Here is a 14,616-nt window from a genome sequence, read left to right on the forward strand (position 1 = left end):
ACACACACACACACACACACACACACACACACACACACACACACACATATTGCTTGCTGTTCACATCCCCTTATACTGTTAACATCTCTCTGCAGTCAACAATCACTTTTCCATTCATGCCCCTTTCTCCTTGAATATTTGCATCTCAGGCTCTTTTCCTCTCTTTCTTCTGGGTTGTTTATTGATTCAGTATAGAGATCTGATGGAGTCATATCCATAGTAGGCTTTCCGTTCATTAATATTTAATTGCGGATTTTTTAATGATATATGTAGAGCCATTAAACTGTCCATCATTTCTTATGTTATGAACTTTTCTCAGACTGGTTTTTAGCAGTCTTGTTTGGTTTGACCAAATGATGATGCCACAGGGTTATTTAAAATAGGTCTGTGAAGTAGCCCAATTACAAGTACTGATACAAAGGTGGGTCTTGTTCGGTTGAATACCAATAAACAGTTTTGGTCAGTACTAAAAGTGATACTAAAAGTACTAAAAAAATCCACTGATTAACGTAATAAATTAGTTTTTGCATAATTTAATTAGCTGTTGGCTAACTTACCTGTGTGCGTTGACGTGGCTGCCAGGTATCCTCCAGGGCGTAGCTGATGTAGGGCCCGCTGCAGACGGAGCACTCCAGCATGACAGGGCTGGCCATGAGGGGCGAAGCGTGGATCCCCCAGGACTGACAACCCCCCAGGTGGACGTCTGACTCTGCTTCCTTCTGCTTGCCTGTAGCGTCGCCGTGATGGCGGGAAAGCATCTTCCACTTCCTGACCTGAAAGCGCAGAGAAGTGAAGGTGTTTTTGCAATAGTTTAAAACCAAGTACTACATGTGGAATAAAAGCAACATTTAAGACCAGCTAACAAATGACCACAGCTTGAGTCAACACCTTCATTTTGTGAGTAAAATAACTGAAGGACACATTCGCATTGGAGGCAGGCAGTGAGTAAGTTCTCAGCTTTGGGAGTAATCTCCTCTTGTGTGACAGCTGCACTCAATCATTTAGCATGTGACAGGCAACACTGACTGAATACATATCATGGGCAAAAGTAAAAAAAAAAATAGCCTTCAAGCTCACATTTACAGTAGAGAGAAGGAGTTCCTGAGGAAACCAAATTGCATACTGTAGGTGGACCAGTGACCCAGAATGGCTGTTATGTAAAGCTGTTATGGTGTCCTTGGCACACAGAGTGGACAGGTTCAGTGACTGCAGCCATTTCAAATGAGTCTTATTAAGGACTCTATCAGTGGCTGCTGCTCTACTGGCCTCTGCATTACCACAACTTGGCATGTGTGAGAGAGATTGTGCGAGTGCCCGAGTATTAGAGTTCAAAACTTGCAACTCGGCAAAAAAACTTTCCCTGTGTATGAAAGGTTGCTCCCTTGACTATAATCATAGCTCCGTGCTGGAAGGACAAAATGGATCCAAACAATTGCAGAGAGTGTCAAACACAATATGATACCATTCCGTCACAATACTGTGCGTCTGTGTGTGTGTGTGTGTGTGTGTGTGTGTGTGTTTTTAAGGACTACAGCTATCTGTATCTACTGTGAAATCAAAGTGATACAGTAACTTTTTGCCAAAATTGTATTCAATCAATACATATTGATATTACCATTAAAGCGTTAAAGGAATAAGAATTTCATTTTGTTTGGAAATACGTTTAGTCGCTTTCTGATGGAGAGTTAAACATAAAGCTACTGCCAGCGGTTGGTTATCTTAGCATAGCTTAGCACAATGGCTGGAAATGTGGAAACAGCTAGCCTGGCTGTGTCCAACAAAATCTGCCAACAAGCACCTATAAAACTCAGTAATTAATTCAGATATTTCTTTATTTCAAAAACATGTGTATGAATATGGTAAGTACATACATATTTACATATTTATTGCCAAATCCAAATTGTATACACAAACGAAGTCAAGGACAAAGTGGATGTATCCATATGTAGGTCACACAACACTTTTTCTCTTGGCAACATTTCATCATAGTTATGTATGTACAGACCCATAAACTGACTTTACTAGCCTGACCTGTACATGTTTATCATTCAAATTATTCTTTATTGTATGGCCTCTTCCTGAACCTTCCAGAGAAAGTACCATGCGTTCCTTTAATGGGTAAGAAAATATGTCCACAGGAAGTATAACACATACACACACACGTATATGAATACCATCTCCAGACTCCCCTTTCTCTTAACTCCTTTCCCTCCCCTTTGACCTGGTTTTGTGCTGCGACCCTTTAAGACAACAGTGGTCCTGCTATTAGTTAGGTTGCATAAGGCCTGTCCTATAAGATGTGTCCTTTCACCTCATAAACTCAGGATATAATATAATACAGGGAAATTCTCATACTACAGCCAGGATGTAGTCATCAGCCACAAAGCTCCATAAATCAAGAAATAACAACACCACACACCATACCAGACTTCATCAGACCCCTTCCGTCTGCCTCCTCTTCACTAACCTCTTCAACTGCCCTTTGCCTGTGTTCTTTCCACATCATCTTGTAAAGATGTAAAACAACAACAACAGTGTCTCAGTCATTGACAGAGTTACGTAAAACCTTTACCTTAAGAGTTGCCCTTTGCTCTCATACAGATAATCTAGCCATACAATACAGTACTGTGATAAAGCTGCAACTGAAAAACACATTGTGAACATTCTCGTAAACACATCACTTGTATTGCTACTCACGACAACACTGCTTGTACTGCAAATACATATAATGATAAACACATGCATAATACATCAGAAAAGGTTCTGCATGAAGTCCCTTCCTAAAGGGGTAGACAAGACGTTTATGGAAAGAGAGAAACAGCACTGACAGAGAGGTACAGTGGTCAGAAACACACAGTCACATTACATTACAGTCATTTAGCAGACGCTTTTATCCAAAGTGACTTACAATTCAGAGTCTATCACATTTCTACACCGTAGGCACAGCTACGGGAGCAATTTTGGGGTTAAGTGTCTTGCTCAAGGACACATCGACATGCGACTAGCGGAGCCGGAGCTCGAACCGCCGACCCTCTGATTGAAAGACGGCCCTGCTATCCACTTAGCCACAGTCCCTGAAAGACATTTAAGAGATTATTTGCTAATCTGACAAAATATGTAATATGCTTTTTTTTAAACTGGTATTTAAAGCTGCTGTATTGCATTGTAAGGTGTTTCCTATGTTGTGTTATGACCCTCTTTCCTGGTAACCCCCTTTTTTTTTGCATCGCCCTGCTTATCCCTATCTGTCCTCTACCAGCTCTCCTCGGTGTGTTCCTCCACCTCTAACAAGCTGCGTGACGTCCCACATACAGTATGTCTGAGCATCAAAGAGTAATGAAATGAGGGGAAGGCGAGCGAGCATTGGTAGAAGAAAGGAACGAGGTGCGAGTGGAGATATGGAGACAAAGAAAATATGTTTGAAAGACAAAAAGATAAACAGAGAGAACGAGAGTGTGAGATATTCTTACATAAGCCGTCCCATTCCCTAGCAGAGATAAGACTTGTTCATTAACACCAAGGTCACTGCTCTTTCTTCTGCCTTTCTTTTTCTAGTTCCTTGATCGCAAACACAAACTTTTAAAGAAAATAGTCTACCAAAAGAGAGCAGGACAGAGAGAACTGAAATGTTATTGTTGAACAGAGGAACAGACAAAAGAGTAAGTTTGGGATTTCAAACTTAAGCTGCTTTGAGGCCATTTTCCTCCTTTGGGGTCATATTCTGACTCTTTTCATAAATCCTGAGGAGCGCTGAGGTCAACCCTGACTTACTGACTAATGGTCCTATTCATGGTCATCCAGTGTGTCTCAATCTCTGCAATGTTCCTTGTAAATGAAAAGCTGAAGAGCCTATTTACTCACCGCTTGGGCTTTTATGACATTTGTTTCGTTCTCCATTGTTGTGACATCAAGCCTTACTGAGTCTGACTGAGATAGACAAACATGTTACATTACTTGAGCACAGTTTGACTGACTTGGTCAAAGGTGAAAACATTGATACACTGACTTTAAAAATGTTGCAAATTAAATTCACATATTTCATTTTAGATGTTTGAGGGTAACTACCTAGTGCTTTGATCTAAATGCTAATGTCACTGGGCTAACATGCTTACAAAGACAATGCTAACATGCTAATGTTTAGCAGTTATATACAGCTGGTATAACATGCTAGCTGAGGCTGATGCGAATATTGAACCTGATGTTTGTGTCTTAGGAAAAGTCACCTAAGTCATCCAACTCATAGTTGTGGAGACATTTCACTCAAAACGACACATAAGATCCTGGTTGTGCTAGATGAACACTCAGGGGATGACGAAAGTCAGTAGAGCATGAATGTCTGTTCAAAATTCAGGCAATAGTTGCTGATATATTTCAGTTTGGATCAAAGCCACCACTTTGATCCATGCAATTGGATATCAGTGCTAACTGTCCATTCAAAACACAGGTTCCACAGCATGCCAATACACTCGTTTTGCATCTCGACTCTGAATGTTAGATTATTTCTCCTTTTTGTTGTTGCATGACGTTGGATTTTGTTCGTGGATTCAGGATTTAGCACCACATAACCAGAATGAGGTCCTAAGGTTGACTTGAACTGGAAATGGAATAATAGGTTTGAGGCTTTAACAGAACAACAAAATGCAGTATTTAACAAATACAATAGCTTGTTGTGCACTAGTAATGCCATGAGTAAGCACATTGTCCATGTGGAAGCAGATCAGGTCAACTCTAGGCTTAGTTGGTCGAGTGAGAGCCATAAGACCCAAAACCTCAATGCACTAAGCAGTTTCAGAGCTGAGTGTGGAAATAGAAGAAACAAAATTACACTGCATAGTCAGGGTGCTGCAGAGTCTCTGTGGCTCAGCAGTTTCTTGGCATTAGCTGTGGAACATCAAGATGGAAGACGGGATTAGCTGAGTTCTCAGGGTAGATTAGAACAACAACAATTCCCCCACGATGAGACTGGGAAGGGAGGATACTAGTGGATCTCCCTGATACGGTGGGAGTTGAACCACATGGGTTGTAGAAACGGATAAAGAATTTGTTACCTGTCTTTTGAGTCTTGTGAATATTCAAATTACTGATTATTCACTAATATTTATCCTACATTATAGTCCATTTCAGTCAGTTAATACACCTATCCATCAGTCAATATCGGTTGTCCTCACGATTAACCCCTTTCTTCAAGCACTCTTGCACTGAAACCCTGAAAGTCTTATCAATAATAAAGATGTGTCACTTCTTCACACCCACTCACCCTCACATTTCATCGTACAACATGCAGTCATGCAGATATCTCTCTCTAAGTACACCGAATGCCTTGGTTATCTGTATCAAACCAGACACAGATTAGACAGCATGGCTCTTAACATCACAAACCACCTGCTTTACTTTTCCTTTTTCAGCTCCCCTCTAGTTTATTATAGCTAGGGTAAAACACAACAAAGCTAATTCACACATCCCCCTGTGTCACGACAAATCCAGCAAACCGCAGCCAAGGTATGAAGTGCCTTCTGTATTTATCTCCTTTTTTTGTGCTTTGGCAGAGGAAGCCTGTGCAATGCTGCAGTAGCAACAGAAACAAATGCATTGTGCCATTTCGGGGTGTGCGTATATATACATTCACTGTGAGCAAAGAAGAGAAATCATGCAAGAAAGTTTATTACTGCAACCACATTCTTCCACTGCCAGAGCACTTGGCCTTGGAACGAATGAACGGCAGAGGATTAGTAGCTCCCCATTGCTACGTGTATGCTAAACAGGGTATAGCTTCAAACTGCTTTCCAGAGCCTGGGATAGTTTCCTCATTTAAATGCTGCTTAAATATGTTTAAAACTCAGAGGAGAGAAAAAACCTGAGTCATAACAACAGGAAGAGCAATGAATGATGGCAGGAAATGATCACGGTTGTAAAGGATATAGAGCATGATTCCAATAAGTTTAGAGGCGAGGTCAACCAGCTGACTTTACCAGTATTACCAGGAGGACAAGAAGGAGCTGGAAGTGTGCCAGACTGATACAAACTGGCTTAATACCAACGCTAAGCTGGCACTTCACCGGTTTCATTACTGAGCGCAGAGTGTAAAAGACTCAGGGGGTTCTGACCTGTGCCATGAATATGTGCTGAGGTCTTTAACGAGGAGAAAAGAAAGTTTTGAGTCAATTAGCTGAATTGTTTAAAAGTGTACAGCAGAAGTTTGGAATGAGAAGCATTTTCCCCTGGTATTGGAACCATATGCATGACAAGCTAACCACTTGGAAATAGATTGTTGCTCCCAGTACTCTCTGTGTAACTCTTTGTATCAAATATAATTGGACCTTGTGGGTTGATCCTCTTATTCCCAATACAAGCTAAAAAACGCTTTTTCAGTTATGTAATTCATGCTTAATGCGTAGATCTACGGCTGGAATTCAAGGGACGTTTTTCATAAGGTAAGCTGTTTGGCAGGTGAGGTGAGAACTGAATGTTGGTTTGGAAAGACACAGACTACAAAATGTTTTCACTGGGTGCACTTAGTTATCCAATACAACAGCCCTGCAATGAATCATACTGTTTTGTTCAGACTGTGTCCGAGAGTCTATAATTCTTTTTTAGATAGCTGCCTGTTTGTTTCATTATACTTTCTAATAATTACTTAAATACCCGCGAAAAAACACCAAATCATCCAAAAACCAAGATTTTCCACCCGGAGTTCGCCGTTTTAATTAGTTGCTGATGACTAGAGTCCAGAATTTGCATCCTTGCCTTGAAAGGGTCAGCAGTGTCATGGTGCGACCTTTGAATATGACACACATTAACCATTAGCTTCATTAAGAAGTGATCTACTTCCCTCTCAGAATGCACAAATAAGACACTTCACAGATAAGACTCAAGAGCCAAAGTCCAGCAGAAACGTATTCTCATGCTAGAAAACCTCGGGCACCATGAAAGTCAAGACAAGACAACGTTAGACAGAAGTTAGTATGTGGGATAAAGGTGTGGGCATTTCTGTTACTAAAATCCCAAGAATGGTCATCTGATTATGGCACCTGAATTGCATTTGCACTTGTTACCGACTGACAGACTCACTTGACAGGATCTCTGAATTAAATCAGTCCACCAACAATTGCCTTCCTCCCGCTCTCGTTCACTCTTTCAGACACAAAGCATTAGCATTCATGGAACAGAGCTTAGCCTGCAGGGCCTTGTCATTGCTGAGGGAGAGGGAGATTCGTCACACGTCGTCCCCCTCTGTTTTGTCACTGTGGAGAATGAACCGGTACGGCCAACTTCCACATGAGAAACGCACTCTTTAAATGCCACTGATCATCTGAGCTGGGTGTTTTTTTTGACTGTGAGGACAAGGTATATAGCTTTGATCAAGCTTTTAGTTCCAGCTGTCGAACAAAACGTTAACAAAATGAGCTTACCTCGCAGACAAATGGGGTTTCTAGAAATTCATGTTCAATTTTTCACCACTTTTGGCTGAGATCTAATCAATAGTTCACAACACAGGCTGGATTGGGAGCAGATAAAAATCACTGTTCTTCTTTGACACGCTTGGCTTCTCTCATCTCCCTGGATTTCTTCACCCCCAATCTTTTTTGTTCCCTTCCTGCCTTCCTTCTCCCCTTTCTTCCTTCCTCCTCTCTCCTGCCCTCTCTCTCTCTCTTTTTCTCTTGCATGAATACGTTTTGGACAGTGAACACAAATGGACAGAGCGGGTCAGGCTTTTGTGGATAAAGTTGGTGTTTAAACAATAGCAAATACACTGACTGATTAACAACACTATCACATGATCCATACCCAGAAATGTCCATAAGGAAATGAAAAGGATGCCTTAAGCAACTTGGGTAATGGCTTATATAATACATAATGTTCTGTTGGTATCTTCTATAACTTGATAAGTTCCAGTAGCAGTTTGATTACAACATGCAATCTAAAGTGTTTTCCGAAGTTCCAGTAAAATTCTAGAAAAGCACTGAACCTGTGAGATAACAAGAGAGATAACATCACGGGACAACCAGCACTCAGCAAAAGTTCATGTTGTTTTCATTTTTAATTTAGTCTTCATCAAGAACAGTAGAGGTTTGATATAAGAGATTAGTGGAAAGGCTGCATTTGTATTAGCTCTGTGTGTGTGTGTGTGTGTGTGTGTGTGTGTGTGTGTGTGTGTGTGTGATGTTGCATACATGGGACAGTACAGGACTTCCTTATCAGGAGGATTGATAAGCTGTTGATTGCTGGTCATGCTCAGGCAGTGGGGCACATGCTCTGACCTCATCCTCCATCTACTACTAATACTGTCCTCTCAGCTCCTCTCATCCCTCTCTATATCACTGCTGTGTCCAGTGTTTATGTCTCTCCCCTTAGCTCCACCAATCCCTCAACTGCGCTCATTTTTCCTCTCCTGCCATTATTGTTCACCCTTTGTCTGTTTTCAATTCTAATTTCCTCCAAATTGCCAATCTTTCCTCCTACTTACAGTAAACCTCCCCTCCTGTTATCACCCCATGGAAAAAAAAATGCAGGCACCATAAATTGAGTACACTGATTTCATAATATAATAAGATCAGCGCCATAAAGTTGGTTTATATTTAGCCTTGGCTGTGATAGACTAAAGCAGCACAGAGGGGTGAAGGCTATGCAAAGCACTGGGTCAAGGCTGAGCTAAGCTACCTGCATTCTAAAGGGTGCTAATGCTTCGTAATTAGAAAAAAAGACAAAGAAAACTGCTGTGATGGATTTTCAATGAGTAGGAGGTGAAGGTGGGCAATCTGTCATGGAAGCTGTTCCGGAGAGAGAAGGTAGATGTCCTGACATTAATTCAAATACTGCAGAGTTCATGATTTATTTATTTGTTTGTTTTGCCTCTAAGGGGTTAGTGAAACCTTTGGCCACGTACAGATGAACAAATTCAAAAGCTGCTGCTCACAATGAGAAAAGCTAATAATAAGCATTTACATTTACAACAGCATAAAAAGTAAAGAATGAAGAGCTTCATATGAGACCATGACACATGTCCCTGTAGCTTTCCCTTCTGTCTCTGCACACTTTATGAGTACAGGCCTAAGCTGAGACTGTCTGTCAACGCGTCTCATTCATCTCCTCCTCCACTAAAATGTGACGGCAGCCTCTCGGCATCATCACCCCACTTTCTTAAGACACTTGTTAGACAGCGACTGATACAGTTCACTTTGATGCGTTGACAAGTTTCCTATTGAAGCTTTGCTCATTTGCATCTGAGTCAGGACGTGGGTGGCCTCGTTAGAGCGCGGAGCGGTGCATTTGACATGCGACGGGAATATTTTTCCGTTACTGTTCCATTTGTTGAACGAGTGTCCTGCTCTGCGAGTGTTTGGCAAGCCAACTTGAGGGCCTGAGTTGTGAAGTGTTTGGACAGAGTGTGCCGAGATATGGTACAGTATGTATGAAAGAGCGCAGAACATGACGTCTGTGTGCTGAGTTTTTGTAGTGAAGTATTTGGCAATGGCACACAAAGTCAAATACAGGAAGGGTGTATTTCAGTCCATATTTAGGTTGTGCATCTAACTGCTGTATGTTGTAAGTTTCCAGTTTAAAGGGGGTAATCATTGATTGAGTCTCGGATCACAAAACCACACTGGAGTAGCTGCTATAGGTCAGTCCCGTTTAACACCACATTGACCTTGCATTGACTTCACACATACTATGTAAACTAGCTATGACTCACCACAGAAACCCCTCCTCTTTGACAACCCCCACCCCCAGCCTGCTCCAGCCTTACCGCAACACCCATTCATTCTACACACACATACACACAGACACTCACACCGGTTATCTCCAGTGAGACATGAGTGACAGATCTATTGGTTGTGAGGGCAAGAGGTGGAATTGATGGAGAGATAGAGTGAGATAGAACTGCCTGGAAGAAATCCAGAGCAAAATGAAACAAAATGGAAAAAAACCAAACGTAGCGGCTGAAGGAAAGAGAGCAGACTGGTGCACAACAGCACGGTCCTGTTAGAAATCCTTACATGAGTCAACGTTGTTTCTCGGTGCACACACTCGCATGCAAACACACACAGTGCACAGTGTGGCTTTGTCTTACTGGGACAGTGATGACTCATTCTCTCCTGTCGCCCATGGGACTGGAGAAACACACACACACACACACACACACACACACACACGCACACGCACGCACACACACACACACACAAAAGCAGGGAACCATCTGATGGGTATGATGATTGATAAGAGGGGGATGGCTATTATGATTGCAGTTGCAAGGACAACCTGGACACCTGCAGCATCAGAGTGAATGCGCTGGTGTGTGTTTGGGCGAGGCCATTGTTGACAGCATTCACTGGAGTTCATTTTTTATTTAATTTTGATACAATGTTCATGTTCAGAAACACCAGCCACTGTTTTTTTGAAAAACGCCCCAGTCTTCTTACTGTTTATGTTACATAACAACACTCACAGTAGAGCTTAAAGGGAGAATGAAGACAAACAAAACAATGCCTTGGGTCCTGTTAATACCTAATTTGCTTCTTTGACTTATTTTAATGAGCGCTAATGGGCAAACAGAGGGAGCTCTGTAAAATGAGTGTTGTTACAGAGTGTGTTAGTGGATAGACTTGCACCTGCAGGTCAGAGGAGGACGTTTGTGGTGAGAGAATGGCAGGATGATGGGAGTGGACTTTCCTCTTTGTATGGCACACATTATGAAATTAGATTTCATTGTCCTTATTAACTCTTCATTCACCCCTTAGATTTCCTATCATGTTTCTTTAAATGTAGTGTATTCCCACGTAAAAAACAGTATCAAATGAAGTATATTGGCCATTTACTTGTTCCAACACTGACGACAGTAATGAGAGCTGAAGTGAACCTCTGCAGAATAAAATGGTTTAGATAATCTGGCTAAATCTGGCTTGTTTAACCTATTTTAATGTCTGACTGTGTGTGTGTGTGTGTGTGTGTGTGTGTGTGTGTGTGTGTGTGTGTGATGGAGGTGACAAATTATACTGCAGGTGATTGTGTTTCACAAGGTACAGTGACTGACTGCTGACACAAATGCATTCATTGGCTCTCTCTCTCTCTCTCATATATATATATATATATATATATATATATATATATATATATATATTTGTTTTTCCTTTTACCTTGCAGCCGTTGCTCTTGTCATGGCCGCTGGTTTGCCCACTGGCAGGGCACGGCGAGCTTGTCTCCTGGTGGTAGTACTGTCCGCCCTGCAGGCCGCCGTAGTGACAGCAGCCGTAAGGCGAGGGGAAGTGTGTGTACCACAGGTCATCGGCCAGTGGACACTTTGGACAGGAGTAAAGGAGACTGTTCCCTTGGGCCTTCTCAACGCTGACCTTCGGGTTTCGCATCCATCTTCGTACCTACACAGGAAATAAGCGTAGAGGGAAAAAGGTAAGTTTGATCTCACTTTACCTGTTAAAGTGAGCTCAATGTTACATGTTCTTTACAAAAACACACACACTGTAAGTCCTGCCAGCTGCAACCTTTGATCAGAGGAGTTTCTCATCATCACTGATTACATGTCATTTCAAGACACACGCACACACACCGAATAAACCTTCAAAGAGGCACAGATTGCTTCTATTCTCTGCCACACGTGAATTAGATGAATTAGATAGGGGAACACACACAGAATGACATACATGCACACACACATACCAGTCGCATGTAGATGATACAAAGCACAAGGCTGTTAGAACCCTCAAATAAGACTCAGCGTAACGTCTATTCAAGTTTCTTCAAAATCTTTGCCTTTGACTTTATTTGTTTTAATGTCGGCAATGTCGGAAAGCTCTCTCTGTGCACATTGCACACACATCTCTCCTGCAGTGACCAAGGCTTCCCAGAAAAGCACCGTCACTAACCGTAAAATCCGATGTGCGCGTGTGTGTGTGTGTGTGTGTGTGTGTGTGTGGGCGGGTTTTGGGGAGAGAACAGGGAAAAGGTGGTGAAAGTGGAGAGGAAACCGAAAAAGTGGATCATGGAAGACAGAAGGATAGTGACAGGGAAAGAAAAGCATCATTTTCAGGAGAAGATTTATGAAATCTCATCCTGCAGCGTGAATCGAACATTTAGCAAACACACACAGCGGGGGCAGTAGCCTGTGTGACTGTGCAGCACAGAGTGCAGACAGCTGTGGCACACACACACATATACACACACACAGGGATTGAATGCCTAAGTCGAAGGGTAGCCAGACAGCACGTCAAGGCATGTCGGGTCTGAAGGAAAAAAAAGACTTGGAAAAACACTCCAGCAGGTCACCACAAAAACAAACCAGCCACTGTAGGACTAGCAGACATATCTGATGACACACACCTACAGTAAAATAAGAATGCTACCACACAAGTTTCTTCACACAGAACATGAACGTTGGATTGACATTACATCCAATTAGAGGATTCTTTCCTTTGATATTTGTTATCGCATCGAAAGCAGAGTGAGAAATGATTTGGCATTACCCTGTGGATCAGACAGTGCGCTGTCATACCTCTTGTTTAACATGTCACTCTGACCATGATACTGATGAGTTGTCATTTAGAGCTTAACACCTCAGGCACAAAAACACAGTGCTCACAGCAGTAGGAATATGTTTGTAACCAACCTTAAAATTCACTGAAGCGCTATAAATTACATCATATTTTTTATGGGTTTCCACCGTCATTTAAACTCTTACAGGGTAAGTAATACCGTGTTACTTCATAGATATGATCTATGAAGTAACACGTCATAGATCAAAAGCTGATGGATGTAACTTGTAAGATTCTGTTTTTCTTGATATGGTGGAGCACCGACGTTTTATACATAAATATACACAAGAAAGGCAAGAAAAGCTAAAGATGTATCATAGATAGCTGCATAGATTGATAGAGCCTCAGGATTTTAATACCTGATTCATATTTCACTTCTTTCTTTTTTTTAAATCCCATGGGAGACTTATCGGAGCAGAATGTGCCTGTGGGAGTGCATGTCTGTTTGTGCGTGGGTGTTAACACAACACAATCTGTTCGTATCAACAGGCCGAGTCATCAGGGATCTACACCATACTGTACGCCATCTGAGACCAACACATACTTCGGAAAGCCCTACTGCAAGAATGAACCCATGTCGATGACACAACCAGACTAGAAAAGTATCTAAATTTTCCCAGTAACCTAAAACCAAGGAGTATTTATCAAGTACACATGAAGGTTGAGTGTTTCCAATTGTTATCCTGAAATATATTCACTCCCTGACGCTGAAAATGTGGTAACTTGAACAACCTGTGCAATAAACACTTACTTTATCATCTGATCTATAATATGTTTAGGAAATGTTGTGCCATATTCCCAAAGCAATACTGTAATTATTTAATCAATGCATCAATCCTTCTCTCCTCCACAAGCTGGAAGTAATGTTAGTCATTTCCTTCCCATCTTGCCCCGAAGATACATTGCTCAATGTTTTCTTTTGATCTCATGTAAATCTGCGGCAAATTATTCAGATCTGAGGGAGCAGAAGCTGTACTGTTTGTCAAGCTCAGCATGTTTTGAGCGACTGCAACAAACACTAAGTGGGGTTTTGACAGATAACAGCATGTCAACTGAAGCTCACAAGTCCAGCAAACCCCCGATCATGTCAACCAGTTTGGCAGAAATTCACAGTTTTAGCAAATCGGAAAACCTGACTTTGTTTGCACATTTGCTCGGACAATTTCTGATGATTACTGATGACCAAATGACTAATCAATTATCAAACTAGTTGCTGATTAATTTTCTGTTCATGCATTCTTTCTTCTTTTTTTTTCTCAGCTCTACATCTGTTATTTTTCTTATGCATGCCATGCATATACTTCAAGCACAAGACAATCTTCTACTTTCTAGTACGGCATACTTCGTAAAGGGTTAACAATTTGGAATCAATGGTTTTATTCATGTTAATCAACAATGTGTTGATGCCTACAGGGCAGTAATATGAACAACGTAAGATTCCTAATTGTGAAAAATCTTTAAAAATGTCTCGTTTAAAGGTAACAAACCCATGACCGTTTATACTTACTAACATTTATAACTGCAGATTTGGTGGATTGTTAGAAAATAAGTAATTTACAAGGGTTAGTTAGTCAGTTACAAATGATAATTAATCATATCCACTTTAATAGTCTACAAAGTCATCAGTTGGGTTGTAAATCTTCAATTAAATGTCCAAGACATACATATGAAAGTGCAATGCTGATGCTAATGAGTGAACATAACTGCAATTTGACTTAAGTTGGATTGGATGGGGAAAAAACGGCAGCAGTAAAACCTATGAAGTGTGCCTAAACAGAAAGCTGTACCAAATGTTGACGTCAGCGCACACACTCAACACAAACACGCACACCAAGAAAACCAATTAATTAAAGCAAACCATTAACATTGCACAGGAAATGAGCCTTGTGACAGCACTGCAGCATAATGCAGGATATGCTGAGTAGATCTTTAACTGTAGGACCCCGCCAGCTCGGTGATGTCATGATTTTAACACAACAGACACTTGTGGGTTCTGTAATGCAACAGTGTTTTGGAGCATGCACACGCACACACACACACACACACACACACACACACACACACACACACACAC

General features: G+C 41.4%; 1 protein-coding gene across 2 annotated transcripts in view; it reads right to left on the reverse strand.

The window, feature by feature from the left end:
• The window catches only part of sgk1 (serum/glucocorticoid regulated kinase 1), a 34,271-nt gene that overhangs the window by 14,081 nt on the left and 5,574 nt on the right, over nucleotides 1–14,616 (reverse strand). For both annotated transcript variants that reach the window (XM_031870241.1, XM_031870242.1), the window contains 2 exons: nucleotides 11,133–11,372; nucleotides 558–773 (listed from right to left, as the gene is read on the reverse strand). In XM_031870241.1, the coding sequence (XP_031726101.1) occupies nucleotides 558–773; nucleotides 11,133–11,372 (456 nt within the window). The remainder of the gene's footprint in view (nucleotides 1–557; nucleotides 774–11,132; nucleotides 11,373–14,616) is intronic.

This window comes from Anarrhichthys ocellatus, unplaced genomic scaffold (assembly GCF_004355925.1).
Source record: "Anarrhichthys ocellatus isolate YVR2014 unplaced genomic scaffold, GSC_Weel_1.0 scaffold52, whole genome shotgun sequence".
Lineage (NCBI taxonomy): Eukaryota > Metazoa > Chordata > Actinopteri > Perciformes > Anarhichadidae > Anarrhichthys > Anarrhichthys ocellatus.